General features: G+C 39.0%; 1 protein-coding gene and 1 long non-coding RNA gene across 2 annotated transcripts in view; one reads left to right on the forward strand and one right to left on the reverse strand.

Annotated features, from left to right (window-relative positions):
- SLC17A8 (solute carrier family 17 member 8) overlaps window positions 1–4120 on the forward strand; it is a 54868-nt gene extending 50748 nt beyond the window's left edge. Inside the window, exons 11-12 of the mRNA XM_045464191.1 lie at window positions 150–277; window positions 2285–4120. Coding sequence (XP_045320147.1) covers window positions 150–277; window positions 2285–2629 — 473 coding nt within the window. The 3' untranslated portion in view covers window positions 2630–4120. The remainder of the gene's footprint in view (window positions 1–149; window positions 278–2284) is intronic.
- A 10351-nt stretch (window positions 4121–14471) lies between these two features.
- Window positions 14472–23070, reverse strand: part of LOC123590545 — a 35486-nt gene continuing 26887 nt past the window's right edge. Inside the window, exon 3 of the long non-coding RNA XR_006708838.1 lies at window positions 14472–14736. This is a non-coding gene — a long non-coding RNA (uncharacterized LOC123590545). The remainder of the gene's footprint in view (window positions 14737–23070) is intronic.

Here is a 23070-nt window from a genome sequence, read left to right on the forward strand (position 1 = left end):
GCCTGACAATCCTCAACCCAGCCCTCTCGGTAGAGGTATCCATTGGTCATATCACAGAGGAAACCAAATAGATTGATGAGAGTTGGGAAAAGCTGTGTAGTTCCCAAACTGTTCTTGACTCTGATTTTGAGGTTTTGGCTTCACTGTAGGTTTTAACGTCAACCACCTGGACATTGCCCCGCGCTATGCCAGCATTCTCATGGGGATCTCAAATGGAGTGGGAACTCTCTCTGGAATGGTCTGTCCCCTCATTGTTGGTGCAATGACCAAGCACAAGGTAATGTTCTCTTTTGGGGCTGTGGGTTGCAGTATCAGAGGACTGAAGTACTATACAGATTTGAGATCTCAAGGCCCTGCCCCAGACTGTAAATGTGCATGTCCTTGACCTTGGCTGAGTCATTTGAAGTTCTTTTTTTCTTCCTTCTTATTTTTTAAAAAAATTATTATTTATTGATGGCAGTAGGGCTGATTGATGTTCGTTTCCACATTTTCTCAACAGAGAAGTAAAAGGGGCATGTGTTGGGGGGCGTGGGGGAGGGAAGCGATCATCATAATGACTATTTAGAGACACAAAGAAGAAACTGAGGCAATAACTCAGGATAAATAATTTACCCAAGATTGCTTTATAATTCTAAGCAATTAAACTTTATAGCCTGTTTCCATCTATTACTTAGCATGTTCCAGCGTAAAGATATTAGTGCTGTTAGACTTCCTTATTATGAAGAAAATGAACAATACATTAATGGCCCTCCATAAGAACTACAAGGGTGTGGCACTCAGTCATTACTGAGCCTTTGTGTGTTCAGACGAGGGTGGGTACAGAGGAGGAACCCAGATCTATCCAGAGTTCAATCACAGGCCACATGGTTTCTTAATCTCTGTCGTTGAAAAGGTTTTAGGATGCTACCTTCCACAAATAAGAATTTTTTGATTCTATGGAGTTTTTACTCAACTATTTTCTTAGTTGGATTGTCTATTACTAATATGATTTCAGAAAATCTTCCAGATTCTTGGAGGAGAAAGTGTAGGTTAACTTTTCTTATTTTTTGATAGAAAATGAAGGTGGATTTGGGGATTTTAGAGGCAGAAGATCTAGGTTCTTCCTCATTGTTCATGAGATCATGGGATGGGTAACATGACTAATAAATCTCAGATATTAACTTCACCTAACTTTATGTATTTTTTAAAGTTTATTTTACTTATTTTGAGAGAGAGAGAGAGAGAGAGAGTGCGTGCAGGCGAGGGAGCACGGGGAGGGGCAGAGAGAGAGGGAAAGAAGGAGATTCCTAGGCAGGTTCTACACTGCCTAATGCAAAGCCTATTGTGGGGCTTGAACTCACAAACTGTGAGATCATGACCTGAGCCAAAAGCAAGAGTCAGATGCTTAACAGACTGAGCCACAGAGGTGCCCCAACTTCTTCTAACTTTACACACAAATTCCCATTATTTTTTGATTTACTGTATTTACACAGAAAATATGATTATAAGTAAGTTATTGACAGCTAAGAGTCAGCATTTTCATGGTTCAAATATTGTTATGTATCCAACAGCAAGCAGAAGGAGATGTCTGATATTTAAAATGGTGGTTTCTAAAGCAAGCTTAATTTAAACTACCATGTGAAGGGAAACCACATTGTATATTTAAAAGACCTGTGAAATGGTGCTGCATGGATTTTTACATATTGTTTATATTAAAAAGTATTTTTATAAATTAAAAAAAGCACATGTACTGTAGTCTGTAATTTTTATATTCATTGTAGTGTTAACTCTCATTAAAAAAAATTTTTTTTAAGTAAACTCTACACCACACATGGGGCTCAAATTCATGGCCCCAAGATCAAAAGTCACTTGCTTGGCCAACTGAGCCAGCCAGATGTTCCCTTAACATTCATTTTCTAAACACTCAAATTCTGTTTGACCCCTGGGCATGCTTCTGACTTACGTCTTTCCTAGATGCACAGTATTTCCTTTGGGGTGGGCAGGAGTTTTTGTCCCAGTGAAAGCCTCTAGAACCTACTGTTAATCTCTATTTTTGGTTAAGGGGTGCCTAGGTGTCTCAGTTGGTTAAGTGCCTGACTCTTGATTTCGGCTCAGGTCATGATCTTGTAGTTTGTGAGATCAAGTCCCGCATCGGGGTGTGTGCTGACAGTGCACCAGCCTGCTTGGGATTCTCTCTCCCTCTCTCTCTGCCCCTCCCCTGATATCATTCTCTCTCAAAATAAATTTTAAAAAAATTCTATTTTTGGTTAAAACACATTAATTGGTACTGTATTTCCTTGTTTAGACTCGTGAGGAATGGCAGAATGTGTTCCTCATAGCTGCCCTGGTGCACTACAGTGGCGTGATCTTCTATGGGGTCTTTGCTTCTGGGGAGAAACAGGAATGGGCTGACCCTGAGAATCTCTCTGAGGAGAAGTGTGGAATCATTGACCAAGATGAGTTAGCTGAGGAGACAGAACTCAACCATGAGAGTTTTGCAAGTCCCAAAAAGAAGATGTCTTATGGTGCCACCACCCAGAATTGTGAAGTCCAGAAGGAGAAATGGAGAGGACAGAGAGGAGTGACCCTCGATGAGGAAGAGCTGACATCCTACCAGAATGAAGAGGGAAACTTCTCAGACACAGCCTAGTGTCTGAAGGGCACTTCCATCTTCTCCTCACCTTAGAACCAGAAAGTATCCATACCTATTACCTTCCCCATAGCCTGGCTTGCCGGAGAGTCAATATGGGGACACTGGAGGTAGGAGGGGGAGGAAAGGAAACCTGACCAGCAATAGAGAAGAGAAAAGAAAAATATCTTGCAATGACACTTATGGGTATGGAGCTTGCTCTCAGTTGACAAAATGGGTATAAAAATATAATATTTTTGGATTGTCAGTAGACTCTTCTCAAAGAAGAGTTCTTAAAGTTCAGTTCTCAAAGCTCTGAACTTATTCAGAAAGGAATGACTAGAAGAATAAGGGAGACAATACCATGCTATGCAAAGAAAAATCGAAGGAATTGAGCATATTTGGCCTGGAGCAGAGAAAACAAGAGCTGTCATCACATTTCTGAGGGCAGCCACGCAGAAGAAGGTTTCCTATTTCTAATAAAGGCTACTGCTCATGGGGACCCTGCATCGTGCCAGGAGCTTTATAAACATTCTCATTTCATTTCCACACCTCTATGACATACATTTATTATCTTCATTTTACAACTAAGGAAGCTAAAGCAACACAATATTGATTTGTCCGAGGGCCAGGGCTGAGATTCACAGGGTCCAAAATAGGTGGCAGTCTTGGGGAAGAAGTTTTGACCTCAGTATAGAGAAGGCACATTTTTTTAATAATGAAAACTGAAAATGGAGAGGGTGGTCTTGTGGATAATTCCCTATTTTGGCAGGCATGGAGAATGGGAAACATCTGCCATATCAACATCTGGTTTGATATGGCAGAAAGCATTGTCATTGTAGCAGGGGCTGGATTCAAAGATCCTGGGCTCAGAGAGAGGTTAGAACATAAAAAAGAAAAGAAAAGAACACAAAAAGAAAATAAAAAGGAAAGAAAGAAAAGGAACAATGAAAAGGGAAAAAGCTGAATAAGATGGCTAAATTTCTAAGAATCTGGTGTCCAGAATGGCTGAGAAGAAGTAAACAAGGGTTTGGCTGAATTTCAACCCTTCAAAATATCAAGAATTTAGTTAACTAAATAATGCCCCAAATTACTTATACATCTTTAAGACATTTAGTAATTTAAGAAATTGGTTCACGTGTTTTATTAGGTAAAATTCTCTTGAAAGAGTCTTCTGTTTTAAAAAATGTATGTCTTTAGACATTTCTGCTGGTCATATTTGGAAGTTTGATCAAACTACGCACAACTATGATTGAAGTATTCCTAATGAGTGTATTTGGAATGTTACTGAGGAAAACCATAATAATATGGCAGTAATTATATAGGGAAATGAAATGAGAGCATGACAGAAAACACCTGTGAAACTAGACCAACAGTGCTGAAAAATTCATCTTTGATCACATAAGGCAATAGCATGGATACTCTCTGGATAAATCTTGAAATTTAATGACATTAAAAAAAATTTAAATTGGCGCATAAAGGATTGTTTCAAAATAAAATTATTTTCCTGTTTATTGGTTTGAAATTTTCATTTCTACTTTTGGAAGAAAAATATAATATTAAAGAAAAAATTAGCTTTACTTGTAGCTTATTATTATAAAGTGTTTTTTGTAATTTCTTCTATATACATTTCTGGTCCCTTACTGTACCAGCAGAGTTGTAGTGTATTTTTAAAAAAGAATAATTTTGAGAGTAAAAAGGAATTGCCTGACTCTCTAGTAAATAATATCCAATATATCATTGTATATAATTTATGTTATTATATACTTTTAAATGTATTTCATGGGTGAATGCATGTACGTCCCATAGAACAGTTCCTGGCATGTAGAAAGTGCTCAATAAACATTAGCTATCATCTTGCAACCTTTTTTGGGACTCTTCTGTTGAAGAAAAAGCATGCTATATAATTTTCATCCATAAGCCGGAATTTATTGTGAAACTCGTGCTGTTTTCTAAGTAAAAAAAAAAATGAGAAATTTATGGTAGCCAGTGTTTTATTTTTTCTTCTGTTAATAAAGTCAAACAACTATTTAAAAAACTCATGACAGGGGCGCCTGGGTGGCGCAGTCGGTTAGGCGTCCGACTTCAGCCAGGTCACGATCTCGCGGTCCATGAGTTCGAGCCCCGCATCAGGCTCTGGGCTGATGGCTCAGAGCCTGGAGCCTGTTTCTGATTCTGTGTCTCCCTCTCTCTCTGCCCCTCCCCCGTTCATGCTCTGTCTCTCTCTGTCCCAAAAATGAATAAACGTTGAAAAAAAATTTAAAAAAAAATAAAAAAAAACTCATGACAATCCCTAAGGTAGTATTACAGATTGCAATACAAAGTTGTGTTTGCTCCATCATTTAAAGTCAGTGTCATATGCAGAAAGTCCACATTTTGATAAGTCAAAGCATGTAGGGTTCCTGTAACTTGCTCTTCTAATATTCAGAAAAAACCCTATGAAGCTCTGGATCATGGTGTTAAAAATGAAAACACATTATTTTGTTGTGATGGGTTTTCCAAGGGTTGCATTGTACAGGTAATTACATTTGAACACCAGGCAGATACAGTTTTCAAGTCATTGTACAATTTGCTGCAATATCCATCTGTAGATCAGCCCTTGAAAGCAAACCATAGCTTCTAGCAGAAGGGAAGGGAAAGTCTGAGAGTGTCAGATTGTTGACACAAGAAAGGTTTGACTGGCCCTTTTTAGAGAATGCAAGCCTTGGAGACTCCTAAATATGACCCCCCAAAAAAAATTATTCAAGAAATTATGACACATTTCCTATCCCTGTATAGATGCTAAATTCAGCAGATGAAAATTGGAACCTACTGTTTCTCTTTCACACTGCCTCCTGCTGACCCCAACAAACTTGTTCCTTCTGTGTTTCTTAGCTCATCACATCAAGCTTTTGCTGGAGCTAGAAATCTTGGGGTCACCTTGGACTTTTAAAAAAGTAAATCTCTCTCTCTCTTCCCTGCCAAATCCATTTAATTTTGCTTTCAGTCTGTGGCTCAATGTTTTACATCCATTATGGGAAGATTTTAGCTGCTTTCTCTTCCGGTATTGCTTTTGCTTCATCTCTGTGCAATTTCTAAGAGTCCAGTTAAATAGATGCTGGACAGTGTATGGGACAGTCTCTTCTAAATCTCTTCTACATTTTCTATATTTTCCAGGCTTTTTCCTTTTTCTGTGTCATCATGGATATCTTCTTCTGATTTATTTTTAAGTTCTTTATTTCTCTCTTCAGCAAGGTCTAATCTGGTAAAAAAAAAAAAACCAATCCATTGTGTTGTTAATTTTAGTTATTGTATTCTTACTTTTAGAACTTCTAATGATTCTTTTAAAATTCTGCTGTCTTTTAAAAAATATTTCCAGTTCTCTGCTGAAATTTTCAATCTTGTATTTTATTTTCTAGAAAGCAGTAAGATAATTATTTTAAAGTCTGATTAGTGCCAATATCTGGAGACCATGTGATTCCATTTTCTGTTGGTTTTGCTAATTCTTGTTCACATTATCTTATGTTGGTCTGTATCCAAAATTGTATTTGAAAAGTTGTTTGTAGAAATGATTTTAGGTTTAAAATAATGCCTTTTGGTTTTCTCTCTCCCTCTCCAGAAAGGATTTTTGTTTGCTTCTTCCAAGAGCCCAAAGACTTTCCAGTTGCAAAGTCTGAGATCTTCTGGGCCACCCAGATGATTTGAAGCTGGGCTACAGGCAGCATGAATGCTCAGTAGTTTCAATTCAACTTTACTCCTAGAGTACAAAACTTCGTGGTCCCAACCCATACTACCGTGCTCTACTAGCATCCAACTTTTGTTTCTATACCCAGCCATCAAACTGCTCAGCTATCAAACACTGGCTTTGTTATAATTAACAAATGCTCCCAGGAGAAAAGCGGCCTCAAATGTCAGGATTATTTCTCTGGATTTTTATCTTTGTCCAGATGGCCAGATGGTAACCAGGTAATTTTTCGCTTCTATGATGAGTCTCCAATGCTGCTGAGCAGATATTTTAAAAAATAAATAAATTTTATTCAGCTTTTCTAGTGTGAAGTTTCATCTGAATTACATAGCCTACCATTAATGGATGCTGAAGTCTCTTTTAATTTTATCTTTACAAGTTCTCTTGAACTGATTTATTTCTCTAGGGATAGTGTGGTAGTAAGTCTCAAATCTCAGTGACTTAACAGCAAATGTTGTTTCTCTCTTATGTATACTAATTGACTAGACTGGAAACTTGTTTCAGACAGTCACTCAGGTATCTAGGATTTATTTTTTCTCCACTCACCATCTGGTAGTTCACCATTTGGAACATATAACCTCTGATATCACCATGCAAAAGGGGCCCCACTTGGAAATGACACTGTCATCTCTGCTTCTAGTCCATTGACCTACACTAGCCATATAGTCCCAACCTAACTTCAGAGGTGGCTGTGGAATGAAGGGGAGCATGTGGATTACTGAGTGAACACTAATTACATCTGCTACTTAGTTCTAGCCTAGGTTCAGGGTCTTTTTTCTTTCTTTCTTTCTTTTTTATAAAATGTTTATTTATTTTTGAGAGAGTACAAGCCAGGGACAGGGCAGAAAGAGAGGGACAGAAAATATGAAGCAGGCTGTGTGCTGACAGGCTGTCAGCAGAGCCCAATGTGGGCTTAAACTCACTAACTGTGAGATCATGACCTGAGCTGAAGTCAGACGCTCAACCGACTGAGCCACCTAGGTGCCCCATCTTTTTTTAATGTTTATTTCTTTTGAGAGAGAGAGAGAGAGTGCACATGCACAGGCACAAGCTGGGGAGAGGCAGAGAGAGAGGGAGGGGCACAGAGAGGGAGAGAAAGTATCCCAAGCAGGCTCCATGCTGTCAGCACAGAGCCCAACTCAGGGCTCGAACTCATGAACCATGAGATCATAACTTGAGCATAAGTCAAGAGTTGGTCACTTAACCAACTGAGCCACCCAGGTGACCCAGGTTCAGGGTCTTTTGAACTCTTACTTGGCATGTTGAATTAGTCTCCTAACCCCAAGTTCCGTAAATGATATGAGTCTGCTATGTGGCATTCTGGAATTTCCTAACTGGGTTATAGGAAGGAAATCTTGAATGGGAGGGAGTTTTGAGCCTCCTCCAGGAGACACCATAAAGATATCAATTCATTAGAGTAGAATAGATTCTGGCCTGATTCAAACTTGAGTTAATAACCATATGGACCAATTTGAAGGACCAGAGAAACTGAACTTTTCTTTAGATATCATGTGTTACTATGCCCCAGACCTTATGCTAAGGCCTTTCCATACATGATCTCATTTAATTTTTGTGGCAACCCCATGAGGAAGGTTCAACTATCTATTCCCAAGCATTTATTAAGAAGTAAATGGTGTTTCTGGGCAGAACCTCAAAGCAAGGCTCTAATGGCCATATTTTAATCTTCTTAATTTTTATTCTGTGCTCCACTGCTTCTCCTGGCTGTGGTAATTCCAGACAATGGTGATTCTGAAAGTCAGGAGAGTGTCCTACTTATTTCGGCGAGACATGAACCAGCTGATGGAATGAGTTATGACAGTTTAGACCCAAGCACAGGGACAGGTGAAACAGAAGATGAACAGGTGAGATCTCTCATCTCACCAACTGCTGGACTGAAGTGAGATTAAGAACTAGAGGTCCTTATCTTTTCCCTATTTCCCTGGGTACACAAACAGTAACATGGAAAGGCTGAACCCAATGCTTACTGGGTGTGTGTCTTGGGGAGTAGGGTGGAGACAGGTTTCACAGGACTGAATTTCTCCCAGGCACCCCAAGTATGGCAACACAAACACAAAAGAAAGGAAGTGAAAACTGCATTTAGAAAGTTGAATGGGGATATGTCAGTCTTAACTGACCTCAGCAGAACCAAGTGAAATAAGAAGGAAGTTATTTTGAGTTACTGCACCCATGGAAGCTGAAGAATTGAAGGCCCCAGCCCTGAGTACCTCTGGAGCACAGACAGAGTGGGTATAATGAGGTCAGAGGAGGGGGGTTGAAAACACAAGGATTGGTTGAAAGTGAGAGTTGCCAGATTTCGCAGCCCTGCTGGAAGTGTATATAAGGAGCAGTTATAACCCCAGAGTCTGTTCCTGACCAGCTCAACCAAGAAACTGCTTCTCCCCGTACCTAGTGGAAAAACAGTAGTAGTTCTATCTTCTGGACAGGGAATCTCTGGACTCGAGGACACCTATGGTAGCTCAATACAAGCTCCAAAGGTAGAGATTTTAGTCTGTTGTGGTCACCGATAATATATCTCAAGTACATAGAACAGTACTTGGTAAATATTTGTCCAATGAATGAATGAATGAAACATACTAAACACAGAGAAATTAACAGTTTTCAGACTGAATACTGAAAGTTTTCAGCTGCATTTGTGAGTGGAGTCTCCAAAACACTGGTGGTCAGGTTTATATCCCCTATACAGGAAATTGAAGGAATCTTGGGGTGAGGAGTGGGAATTCACTAAGAGAAAGGCATATAGCCATTGACATTTAGGGTTTGTTTCCCCATCAAAATAACCACCCACTCACTCTCTGTGGAGGCCACCCACCAAGCCCTGACATGGTAATAGAAAGTGCATCATTCATTCATTCATTTATCCTTCAATTATTTAGCACTCATAATCAGCATGTCAATTATTGAGTACCTACAATGGTCCAGGCACTAGGAATAGAAAGCAAGTTAACAAAATAAGTCTCTGTTCTTATGGGGCTTATGTTCTAGGGGGCAGACACAAAAAATAAGCAGGTTTATGAGTAAATCCAGTATAGCAGAGGGTGGTAAATGCTAAGAACAAACATAAAACAGGGTAAATGAGATAGGGAGTGTAGGGGTTGCTGTGTTATATTGAGTGTTCAGGGATAAAATGAACTTTGAGCAGAGAAATGAAAGCAGTGAGGGAACAAGTCAGAAGCATATTTGGGCAAAGAGTTTCAGGAATAGGAAAAAGCAAGTACAAAAGCCCTCACGTGGGAACACACTTGGTTGGCATATTCAAAGAACACCAGGTTCTTAAAGCAGTCAGGTTCTAGAGATATTTTGAAGGAAGATGGAACATTTACTGAGAGAGAGAAGACTGAAGAGGATCAGGATTGGTGAGGAAGGGATCAGGAAGCTGGACATGTTTGATTTTGGAATTTTACTTACCTATTGATATGTATGTGGCAATATCAGATGGGCAGTGGAAACACATTCTGAAATTCAGGGCAGAGGTCAGATCTGAGGTTGTATATTTGTGAGTCATCATCACATCATACAGTGGTAGTTTAAGCCACAAGACCAGATGAGATAATCAAGATTTGAACATGACTGAGCCCTGGGGATGCTCCAACACAGACCCATCAGGAAGATGAAAAGGAATCAGCAGGAGAGATGGGTACATGGGGGATAGGAGGGTTTTGGGGGGTGGGCAGAGGAACTTAGTGGCCAAGTGAAGAAAGTATGGCTCAGAGATGGTTTTAGGGTTATGATGTGATCAGTTGTGTCAAAGGAAGATCAAGGAAGATGAGGACTGAAATGGATGATTGAATTTAGCAACATGAAGATCATTGGTGACCTTGACTAGAGCAGTTTCAATGTCATGGTAATGGCAGAATCTTAGATGTATAGGTTTAATAAAGGGTGGGCTTTTTATTTTCTATGTAGACATTAGAATAAATCTTAATGTAAAAGGGAAGAAAAAATATTGCACGCATGGCACAAAGATAGAATTCTATTTTTTAAAAAGGAAGAAATATCCAGAGAAGCAGATTGGGCTAGATAGACTCTTGAGTCTGGGACATCAGTTAGGAGTCTGTTATAATAATTTAGAAATGAGGGCAGAGCCAGGATCGGAGCAATGGAAATGGGGAGGAGAGGGTAGTTACAGAATGCTTAGAAACCTTTTTTTTCCCCTAAAATATGTAATATATGCTCCTTGTAGAAACATTTCAAAATACAGAAAAATGTATTGAGGGGAATAAAAATTACCCTAGTATTATAGCAGATTTAATTATTCTCGCCATTTAGCACACATGCCTCCAGTCTTTCCTCTACACATAATGTATTTTTGAATAATTTGGTACCATACTACAGTAAATGGTTTTATGTCCTGCTCTTTACACTTAACCTGGTATAATAAATTCCCATGTCTTTAAATATTCCTTGAGAACATGATTTAAATATTTTTTTAATTTATTTTTGATAGAGAGAGAGACAGAGCACAAATGGGGGAGGGGCAGAGAGAGAAGGAGACACAGAATCCGAAGCAGGGCCCAGGCTCTGAGCTGTCAGCACAGAGCCCGATGTGGGGCTCGAACTTGTGAACTACGAGATCATGACCTGAGCTGAAGTCGGATGCTCAACCGACTGAGCCACCCAGGCGTCCTGAGAACATGATTTTAAAATGATTTACAGATATAATGTACATAGAGTAAAAAGCACAAATCTTAGGTTTATACATGAACTGATTTTTACTTATGCATACATAACACCTGCATACCACCCCTACTGGTAATCACTATTCTGATTTCTATTATTGTGGACTAAATTTGCCTATTTTTGAGCTTCAGATGGAATCAACTCTTCCAAATCCTACCATTTTTCTCTTAGGACACTATTTTAAAAATTGATATATGTTACTGTGTTTATCAGCAGTTCCTTTTTTTATAGGTGTATAATACTGTATTGTGTGGATATAATAAGATTTGTTTATTCATTTTCCTATTGAAGACCATTTGGATTGTTTCCAGTTGTGGGGGAGGAGGTGATTGTGAATAAGGCTGCTAAAAATATTCTTGTCTTTTTGTGGACATGTTTTTATTTCTCTAGAAGTGGGGCTGCTGGGTCATAGCATAGGTGTGTAAGCTTGTAAGAAGCTGCTCAACATTTTGCCACACTGGTTATATGTCAGTTTACTTTCCCATTATCTATGAATAGGAGTTCCCATTGCTCCACATCCTTGCAGATGAACCATGATTTTTAAAGTGGCCAATTGGTATTATTATTTCATCGTATGTGCCTAGGCCAGTTGTTAGATGTTTTAGGCAATTTCTAAACTTTCACTATTTAAATAATAGTTCTTGATTATAAATCCTTGACCTCACCTGTGAGAGATATTTTCAAGGGAAAATTAACCTGACTTTCCATTTCTATATTATTTATCATTCAATAAGTGACCAGTTAAACTTATTAGCAGTGACAACAGAACAGACGATGCAAAATGTGGCTGCCTGAAAAACAGTTTCAAGGTGGCTTTGAAATGCATTTCTTTATTAGTTACACTTGAAGAGAATAGCTAACTAAAATTCCAGGGCCTGAAAATACTTCAAACAGGAATAGCACAAAGTAATAGCATTTTTCTCTCATCTCTCCCTTCCCTTCCCCTTTTGTCTTTCTATCCTGTCAAATGACAAAATGAAACAATTTACTTTTATTTCTAATTTTTTAAAAATTAAAACAATTTAGTAATGAGTTTCATGTCCTTTATCCCAGGGAAAACAGCCCATGGAGGCGGTACAGTGCCTCACAAGCCATGGAACACTGTTCCCGAAGGATTTGGGGCAAGCGGGAGTTTTATAGAGCATTAGAGGCGGCAATATGGAAACAGGGCATGATTGGCTAGGAGGTCGGGGATTTTCCTAGAAGTTGAGCAAGTTGTACTTTCCAGGGTAAGGTAAGCTAGCTAAAGCTGAGGTGCAGGAGTGTGATTAGTGTATTTTAGGTTTCCTTGACAGGTGTTTTTTCTCTATGTGCAGGCTGACTTAGGTTTAGATTTGGGGTGTGGGTTGGGCCACTCTGGCTGCCTTCATTCTGTGGGTCCTGATATATGAATTAACTTTATCACTCCACATACACATCTCCACTCCTAATGTCTGGATTGTGAAATAAAGTTTGAATTCAGTCAAATAATTAAGACATACCACCAACTTAAGAGACTTTCAGATCTTTCAGCCATATTTGTAGTATTTGCAGATTGGCTTAGCAGTTGTTGCCAGGTGAATCTATTTCCTTTCTTCCTTAAATTTCTCAAATGAGGGTGGATAGCACCACCTTTCAGTCATGGCTTGTGGCAGAGTAGAAATAGCCTCCTTTACTCCTGGGGGAGGAGACCAAGTTTTTCTAGCAAAGCGCTCACCTTGCCACAAATTTCATGTGGAGAGAGTATCACAGGGAAAGAGGAGCAATTATGGTTGGATCCTGAAGCCAGGTAAAACCACTGCGGTTCCAGGTAATGTTGGTGTGGGGGTAGTTACCCAAGTGCCTTGATATGAGACTTGGAAACTTTTCAATTACGGATAGAACACCAAATTTTATAGAACACCCCCCAGAAAATGTGAAGTAAAAGGTAAGTGTATATGTTCACTTCTGCCTGGAGAGAGGATCTATCTACATTTTATAGCTGTCATCATATTCTCAAAGTTGTCCATGATCCAAAAGAGGCTAAGATTTGCCAGAATGAGCTACAGGTGCGAAATTGAAGGAACCCTAATAGTTACACAACAGCTGGGTAGTCACTGCTTGACCTGCTGTTTGTGAAAGCCTAATTCTCTTGCTCAAGGATCTGGCCTTCTCATCTCCCCTTTTTTCCTCATCTAATTTCCTTTCTTTATTTTTTATCATATTTCCCCTTACTTCACTTGGATTCTCCTTTCTCCTTTCTTGTCTGTTTCTATCCTTCCTTTCTTTCTCTGCTGTCCTACACTGAGTGGGCAAACTTGGCTTGGAATGGTGGGGCAAGAACTTCTCTAAATTATTTCTCTTCCATGTTTTCCCACCCTTGCTATAAGATATTGAAATATAAGATGATTATAAGACATTGGAATTAAATAAACTCATTTTGAAAGTATTATGCATAGTTTTCTGTCAAGCCATATACTATCTGACAAAATATGTGATCAAACATGATGATGAACACCCCAGGAAGATAATGTTAACATCCTTGAGAAATTAATGGAAAGTACTATGAGGTACTATGAATAAATAGCCATAAAGCCTGGTTAAATATTATCACTTAAAGAACCATTTAAAAAATAATGCTATTTATATAACAAAAGTGAATCTCATTTCTCTGCAGATCAAATAATTATGCACAGCAAGAGCAAACATCTTGGCTTTCACTAATTACAGAATTTTTTCACAAAATAGCTTTTTATATTTTAACAGTGCTGGTTGTTTTCAAGTTGTTTCCAAGATTGTATGTTCAAAGATCATCTTTCAGTCTTTCACATTTTTAAGAATGATGTAATGGTTCCTTTATTATTTCAGCGTAACACAGAATCCAAACACCACAGTTTAGGACTCACAGATACTTCCTTTTTAATCTTCTTTAGAAACACATTTCATAATGAATTCTGGCCTAAAATGCTATCTTGGTTTTCATCAGAATTTTTCTCATACTATTCTTAGCTGAAATAGGGTAAAGAGTCAAATGACTTTTGGCTCTTTTTTTTGTCTAGTGTTTGTGGTTTCACATGGTTTTAATATGCTTGAGGCTAAGATTTCATTTTGAAGAGAAGGGACTAAGACCCCTGTGACCCAGCATAGACTTGTAAGCTGCACTGTCTCTAATGAAGGCTATAATATTTTTATCTTTTTTAGAAAGCTTCAAGACCATGTTTTTAAAAAAATTTTTATAATTTTGAGAGAGAGAGACAGAGTGTGAGCTAGGGAGGGGCAGAGAGAGGGAGGGAGACAGAATCTGAAGCAGGCTGCAAGCTTCGAGCTGTCAGCACAGAGCCCAATATGGGGCTCGAACCCACGGACCATGAGACTATGACCTAAGCCAAAGTCAGACGCTTAACTGACTGAGCCACCCAGGCACCCCTGAAGACCATGGTTTTTATGGATGGATTCATCAGTATATTTGGGATGAAACCAGTCTTTAAACGATAAAAATTTTATTTCACACCTTATTTGAAACTCCAAAGATTTCTGTAGTACTTATCTATCACTGCGGAGAAAACCATCACTTTTGGTTTTTTATGGTTTTGAAACACAAAACTGTGAAATGGCCCACAGTTCTACAGGTCAGCAATTTGGGTTGGGATCAGGCAGGTGGTTCTTCTGCTGGTCACTCCTGGGGTCTCGCATGTGACTTCAATTCACTGCTTTCACAAAATTGACTTCACTTAGTGCTGCATGTTACCTGAGGGGAGGACAGTGGGGCAGAGAGCAGAGAGAAAGTCATTTTCTTGGCACTGGTTTCCAAAAAGCGAAATCCTTTGTTTGAAAAGATTGAGATTGATTCACATACCATAAAATTCCCTCCTTTAAAATGTGAAGCTAAAGGAGCTTTTAGCATATTAACAAAGTTGTGCGACCAACGTCCGTCCCTATGTAATCCAGTGTTTTTATCACCCCCAAGGAACCCAGTGCCCATTAGCAGTTACTCCTCACTCCAGCTTTCCTCATCTCTTGGCAACCACTAATCTACTTTATCTGTCTCTGTGAATTTGCCCATTGTGAACATTTCGTATAGATAGGATCGTATATAGCCTTAAGTGACTGGCTTCTTTCATTTAGCATAATGCTTTCAAGGTTCATCCGTGTTGTGGCATGTGTTAGCACTTCATTCCTTTTTATGGCCAAATAATATCCCATTATATGACTATACCACATTTTGTTTATCTGTTCATCAATTGATGGACATTTGTGCTGTTACCACTTTTTGGCTATTATTAATGCTTAAGCTCTGCATTTACTACTTTCATGAGCCCTTTTCATTTTTATTTTTATTAAAAATTTTTTTATTTAATGTTTATTAAACAATTTTTTTAATGTTTATTTATTTTTGAGAGAGAGACACAGAGTGTGAGTGGGGGAGGGACAGAGAGAGAGAGAGAGAGAGGTGTTTATTTATTTTGAGAGAGAGAGAGAGATAGAAATCAAGCAGGGGCAGGGCAGAGAGAGAGGGGGACAGAATCCCAAGCAGGTTTTGCACCATCAGTGTGGAGTCTGATGTGGGGCTCAAACCCACGAACCGTGAGATCATGAGCCCAAATCAAGAGTCGGGCACTTAACTGACTGAGCCACCTAGGTGCCCTATTTATTTTTTTTAACAAAGCAATTTTGGAATTTTGGAAAAAGATATTGTTTTTAAGTAATCTCTACTTTCAACATGGGGCTCAAACTCACAATCCCAAGATCAAGAGTCACACATTCCACTTACTGAGCCAGTCAGGCACCCCTTAGGAGCCCTTTTACATATTTCAAGGGTACTACTGGAAACATCCCATTGCCTCACACAACTGTTAGAATGGTGTCATTAAATAGAAGTCCAAGCCATTGCTTTTCTCAAAACCCTCCAAATGGCTCCCTTCTCACAAATAGTAAAAACTGATCCTGAGCAAAAACTCTGAGTTTCTTTAGATCTATTCTCCTCTGCCTCCTGCTTCTCAGCTGTCCTTTCAGTTACTCCCCAAAGACACTGGGCATGCTTCCTCCTCAGGCCTGTTCCTTTTCTCCCAGATGCCTCAAGGGATCACTCTGTCACATCCTCCAGATCTTTGCTGAAATGTCACCTTCTCACCATTAAAAAGAACAACCTCACCATTAAAGGGAAAACCCCTGTACCCCTACCATGTTTTGAGCATCCCACCTTTCTTCCTGCTTTCCCTTAGAATTTATGCTATCTGTAGATTTTATTTATTTTTCTTCTTATTGTCTATCTTCATTAGAACACAAAATCCATGGGGGTAGGAATTTTTGTGCATTTTGTTTACTGCTATATTTATTGCAGAACCTAGAATAGTGTCTGGCAGATAACAGGTATTCATTAAATATATGTTGAACAGATGAATAGACTTCAAATTAGGCTGCTCAGGCTGTGTAAAATATCACCATTTCTTTGTGGCTTGAAGGATAACCATGCAGCTTGAAAATATGTCTACCTCATGCTGATTGGAAGTTCCCATGAACATAAGTCTTTGACCATACTATTAGTTCAACTAATGGAAAAAATACAGGAATTATCACTTGATACATCTACATCAGTTTATTTGGTAGAAAGAACTTTGGAGACCGGGGCTTATATGGGGGAGGTTGTGGGAAAACAGGGGATGTCCAATGGTGAGAAGTCTGGGAACAACTAGTCTAAACAGCTGTCTAGAAGGGTCTTGGTTAGTGCAGTTGGCTAATTCTGAGAAATTTCAGTGGAAAACTGCATTCTAAACAAGTTTATCAGCATGTGCCATTTGACTGGTCTCCTGTTCAAAGGTTCCTGTTGCAATTCCTTTTGGCATCTCACTTGCATAGAACTGAGGCAGCAGTAAGTGACAAAGGTTTTATTTATCTCTTGTTATTATCTGTTGACTTTTAAAGGGCTGGGTAATGAACAGAGGTAGATTAGCTAACTCATTGGAAGAGGTGAAGCAATGTCTTGTGAGGCCCAAGGTTCCCACTGGTCCCTGTGGAAGTCTCCAAGCTGGTAGTGGTCATGGGCTACGAGAACATCTCAATGAACCCTTTCATTATATAGCTGTATGGACTGAAAGGGGAAGGACTGTGTTCAAAGCCATGCTGTTAAGTAAGAATCTGGCCAAAGTAAAACAAAATTGCTACTTGAGTAGCAGTGTGGGAGGGTCAATATTAATTGTGTTCTGATTGCACCAAAAACTATTTCTTTAAGTTTATTTATTCATTTTGAGAGAGAGAAAACATGAGTTGGGGGAGGAGCAGAGAGTGGTAGAAAGGGAGAATCCCAAGCAGACTCCATGTAGATACTTTCTCTATATTACATCATTTCATCCATCCTGCAACTTTGTGAGGTAAGTAATAGTTTTCCCATTTTTGCATTCGAGAGACTTGAAAGTCATAGACACTGAGTACCTGGCTCAAGGCCCCAAGTAAATGGCAGAGCTAGGATTCAAATCTAATTATCTTTGACTATGAAAAATTCTCATCTTCTTCCCTGAAGTCTGGTGTCTTAATTCCTGCCCCTTGACATTCACAAATAATAGTAATAATAATGATTATGCATGCTTGGTGTTTAAATATGGAGGCATTAATCTAGTTTCTAGGATTACATAAATAAATAAAAGGAAGAGAGATTCCCAACTTTGTGGAAGCAGGAAGACAATGAACATAATATAGAAACAATCCATATGGTTTTTTGGGAGGTGGTAAATGTGACAAGGGAAATAAATGGAGCAAGGTAAGGGAGTTTGGGAGATTTCAGAAGTATCTGAGAGTGTAACAAGTTCGAATAGAGTGCTCAGGGCAGGCTATCCCTAAGAAGATAATACTTGAGCAAAGACTTGAAGATGAAGATATCTGGGGTGAAACTCTGAGACAGAGAGAAGAGCTAGTGCAAAGGGCCTGAGGTGGAAACAGGCCCTGTGGGTTTGAGAAACAGTGGGAAAGTCAGTGTGACTAGACAGCAAGAGTCAAAGAGGAGAATGAAGGAGATGAGGTCAGGTGAAAATAGGGGCCAGACTGTGTAGGGCCTTGTGGGCCACTGTAAGGATGCTGGCTGACTTTAATTCTCAGTGAAATGGAGGAGTCTTCTTAGGGTTTTGGTCAGAGAAGTGACAAGATCCAACTTCCATGTTAAAAGCATCCTTCTGGCTATTTTGGTGAGGAAAGTAAAGAGGAACAAGGAGGGTAGACACCTTGACAAGAGATCAAGATGGCTTAGGCCAGAGTGCAGCAATGGAGGTAGAGGGAAGTGACTGGGTTCTGGATAAGATTTTTTGAGAGATGTGAGAGAAAGAAAGGAATCAAGGATGCCTACAGCTTTCCCACCAAGGACCTCCCCATTGAATCCTCTAAGCAACACTGCCACAAGGGAATAGAGGGTTCTACCTTCACACTATGTGTGTGACACATGGTAAAATATTCCTCAGTCTGGGAAAAACAAAAATACTGTAAACTATTTTATCTCTATATAAGGAGATATAAGCTCCCATGTTTTAAATTCGAAGTAGCAAGAATTAGAATCTAGCGTCGTTATCTCTGATCATAATCAGAGTCTCTTAAACTCTTTGAGCCATAACTTCTTTTTCTGTGAAGTGGGTATTACTGCTCTGCTGTCTCAGTTGTGAGGTCATGTGAACTCCACGGAGCAGTGACAGAGTTCTCATTACTTCTGTACCTAGGCACTTAGAATGGTGCCTTGTGCAAGGTAGAGGCCCAGTAAATACTTATTGAATGACTAAACGAAAGAGAATTAACTCAAAGACCCTTGGGAAAAATTTACAAATCTGTTAGGTTTGTTATTAGTGAACTAAGACAACTGCTGAGACCAGCAGCTTTTGGGGAGGCCTGAATTAACAGCATAATTACTTTGCTTTGACTTAGCCTGTCAATTCTAGTTGTTCATATAATGGAATAATGAGGACATCCCCTCAGCATTTCTAACCTCTGGTGCTTGTACGCATTTTCATAAGCCAACAGCACCTGGACAACTTATATAAGAACAGCTCTGATGAGCATCATCTTTTTTAATTAAGGACATCTGCTTTTTAAAATCAGTCTCATTAGAGAGTTTCTTTGCACCATGAATCTGATCATTGGTGACACTAATAATGAAAATATACAAGGTACAGAAAGCCAGGGGGAACTGAATTCTAATTTTTAGTCAATGAGTTAGTACATGAAAGCACTTAGAATAGCACCTGATATAGTAAATTCTCCAGAAGCACTAGTCATTTTTATTATCTATAAATTCATCCATTCCTTCTTCCTTCCTCCATCTGTCCCTCCCTTCCCTCTTTCTTCCCTCCCTTTCTTCCTTCTTCCCTCTCTTCCTTATTTGTTCCTTTCTCCCTTACTTCCTTCCCTCTTTCTTCCCTCCCTTCCTTCTTCCTTCCTAATTCGCTGATCCACTAATTTTATGACTTTCTGACACCAGTTTTGTGGCAGGTCCTGTGGTAGGTGTCAGGCATATAAAGATTAATGAGGCACTGCCTCTGCTCATGAGATATTCACATAAGCCAATTAGAAAGCAATGCAGAGGGGTGGCTGGGTGGCTCAATCAGTAAGTGTTTGACTTTGTCTCAGGTCAAGATTTCATGATTTTGTGAGATTGAGCCCTGCATTGGGCTCTGTGCTGACATTGCTGAGCCTGCCTGGGATTCTCTCCCCCTCTCTGCCTCTCATACACTTGCATGCTCTCTCTCTCTCTCTCTCTCTCTCTCAATAAACAAACAAACTTAAAAAAAAGAAAGCAATGTGGAAATGACATCTGTCCAAACCATTGTTTCCCTGGTATTGTGTTAATGTAACATAATTGCCTGAGTGGATGTACTTAAGTTCTCCAGACTTTTGAGGTCCCTTTTCTCTTCTTGTGGGAGTTAAATGGCTCAATTCTTCCTCACACCTACTGTGGGAAATTCCATGCTCTACTTCAGTGCTTTTGGAAGATTCCTGTCAGTCACTTCTTTCTCCAGTTCTTTCCTGCTCTTCATTTGTCATCTTTCTTGATTCCTACTTTCTCAATATGGAGACAAGATTTTCATTGTGTGTTTTGAGTTGATAATGGGAGATGGGTGTGCAATTTAAGAACAGAACAGGAACATAACTTCATATGCAATGTCAAACTCTAGTATTCCTTGAAATGTATCAGGCTTTCCTGGAATTCCCCCATTAGAAATGCTCCTCTTTAGACTTTGGCTTGTTCTGTAAACGGGACCCTGTTTTACTCCCCATAATTTTCTCTTAAAACCCCTCTTCTAGCCCTTCTAAAGATGGAGGATACGAGTGGAGAGTAAGTGTGGAATCAAAACACCAGGAAGAAGGCTGTGGCAGAAATTCAGGTGCCAGATGAGAGCAATTTGGACCATCAAAAGGGGAGATGATAAGTGAGTGAACAGATTCAGTACTGCTTTCAAGGTAGAGTTGACAGGTTTGCTGATGGATTCGATATGGGATCTTAGAGAAAAAGGATTGAGATAGCTCCAAGATTATTGGCTTGAGCAATAGGAAAAACAGTTACCAAAAGTAACTCATGTTTACTGCAGGATATCTGGAACGCATCTAAAATAGAAGTAAGAAAACAATAGTTACCCAAAGTTCCTATTACTTAAAGATAAACATTGTTAAAATTTTGATGTTTCCATCTAGTCATTTTTTCCCCTTCCTTATTAATTGTTCTAGGCTCTTTTTCTGTGTGTGTGTATGCATAAAATAAAAATATATAAATACATATGTAAAGCAGTATATATATACACACACACATATTTATCCTACTTAAAAAAACTTAACATAATGAAAATACCTCTGAGCTATTGATATCCAGAATTTTTCTGTTTGCAGGCAGCATTATGAAGGCAAGCTTCCCTGTAGCATTGTTTTCTAATATTCTGAGAATTTCCATTTCATTAGATGTTTTTGGAAAACATTTTTTTATTATTTTTTGGAAAACATTTTAAATAGATGCATAATAAAACACAGTACAGCTGTAACATAATGTCCTTAGCTGTTTCTCTGCTGTTGGACATCTAGGTACCATCCATTATTGTGCTATGAAAAATAATGCTGCAGTCTTTGTACATAAACACTTGCATGTGTCTCTGATGATTTTCTCATGAGAAATTGTTGAGTATGAAATCAGCAGGTCAATATTTTTAAAGGTAAAAAAAATGACTTCTTGATTATTGATTATCTCTCAGTATTATACCTAACACATCTTGATAAGCTGAGAGTTCAGGTCCTCAGCAGTGACTCATTTAAGCACTCACATATTCAATGTCTCACCAGGCTTTTAAAACCTGTGCCTACTTCTCTTCCAATTTTGATTAAACTGAAAAGGCTAACTATAATTAATCTTTGTTAATCAGCATGAAGAACATTCTAAAATCATGTAGAAACTGATGATTATAAAATCTTTTCATCCACCATAGTGCTCTTTATTTCACAAAAGAAGACTTTTCTTTTCCACCAACCTATGCCAACCAATCTCTTTCTTTCTCTACCCCTTATTTGTCAGGGAATAGTCTTGATCCCAATAGCAGATATTTCCAAAACTAAGAGCCAAATCTAGGGGCACCTGGGTGGTTCAGTCAGTTGAGTATCTGACTCTTCATTTCAGCTCAGGTCATGATTTCAGGGTCATAGGATTGAGCCCTGTGTTTGGCTCCACACTCAGTGTGGAGCCTGGTTAAGATTCATTCTCTCTCTCTCTCTCTCTCTCTCTCGCTCTCGCTCTCCCGCTCTCCCTCTCTTCCTCCCTTCCCCCTGACATCCTCCTACCCCAAATTTTCTAAAATGGAAAAAAAAAGAGCCAAATCTAAACATTAATGAACATTTTCCTAAGCCTATGGCTTCCTTCAGATGTTAACTAAGGATGTCACTTAGGGTGATGACAAATAGCTGAACATCAGTAAAACAGTTGGAGGACTCCAGACGTACAGGCATTGGAAAAACATAACAAAATTAGGTATGAGCCTACTATGAGGCAGGCTAAGGCTGGTAGAGTGCATCCCGGCTGTCTGGTTTGGACTCTGATTTGACTTTGCAGAGGTGCAGCAAGTGTGACTCTATTATTCACTTGTATCATGGTTCGGTTCACTTGTTACTGTTTGCATCCCATTTTGGGTCCTCCCCTTCCCTTCCTCTCTGCATACACTCATCTTAGTTGGTGGTGATGGATTGTTTGTCTTTTGGCATGTGAAACATACCATGATTCTAAGAGTCAAGTCTACTCAAATTGTATATTCAGAGAAGAGTCATTACCCTTCTCACCCCATCACACCATTCCTCTTCCCCTATTCTTTCCATCTCTCACCCATGCCTCACAGGTGACAATTGCATTAGTTTCTGGTTAATTCTTCTTATCAAATGAGCAGAAATATATTTTCTTATACACTTTTCTTTCTTACAGGAAGGAGAGCATACTATTTACATTCTTCATACTTTGTTTTTTTATTTGGCAATATCCTGGAAATTACTCTCTATTATCTCATAGTCTTCCTCATTCTTTTCTATAGTGGCATTATATTCTCTTATGTGGATGTATCATAGTTTAACTAGTCCCCTATATATGTGCATTTAGATCATTTAATATTTTTGCAGTTGTAAACAATGATGCGATGAATATATATAATTGAAGGTGTATCTTCAAGGTAGATTTCTAGAAGTGAGATTGCTGGTTCAAAAGGTAAGTACATATGTACTTTTGTAATATATTGCCTGATATATTTCCTGAAGAGTTTTACTGGTTTACATTCCCACCAGCATGTATGAGGGCCTCTGTGCCTGTTTTCCCACAGTCTTGCCAACAGAAAGTGAGATCATACTTTTTAATTTTTGGCTATCTGATAGCTAAGCAATGGTAGTTCCCTGAACTACCCAACTTAACAAGATTGCCAAGTTATTTCTGTTTCACAGCATCCTCCCTGCATTATGGCCTGGAAACTGCCTCCCCAAAGTAAGCTGGGCCAATCATAACAATCACCTAATTTGTTTCACTTTTCTTAGAGATGATAGTCCTAAATTCTATTATCCAATGTCTAACATCCATTGTTTCATATATTTTGTCCAG

This window comes from Leopardus geoffroyi, chromosome B4 (assembly GCF_018350155.1).
Source record: "Leopardus geoffroyi isolate Oge1 chromosome B4, O.geoffroyi_Oge1_pat1.0, whole genome shotgun sequence".
Lineage (NCBI taxonomy): Eukaryota > Metazoa > Chordata > Mammalia > Carnivora > Felidae > Leopardus > Leopardus geoffroyi.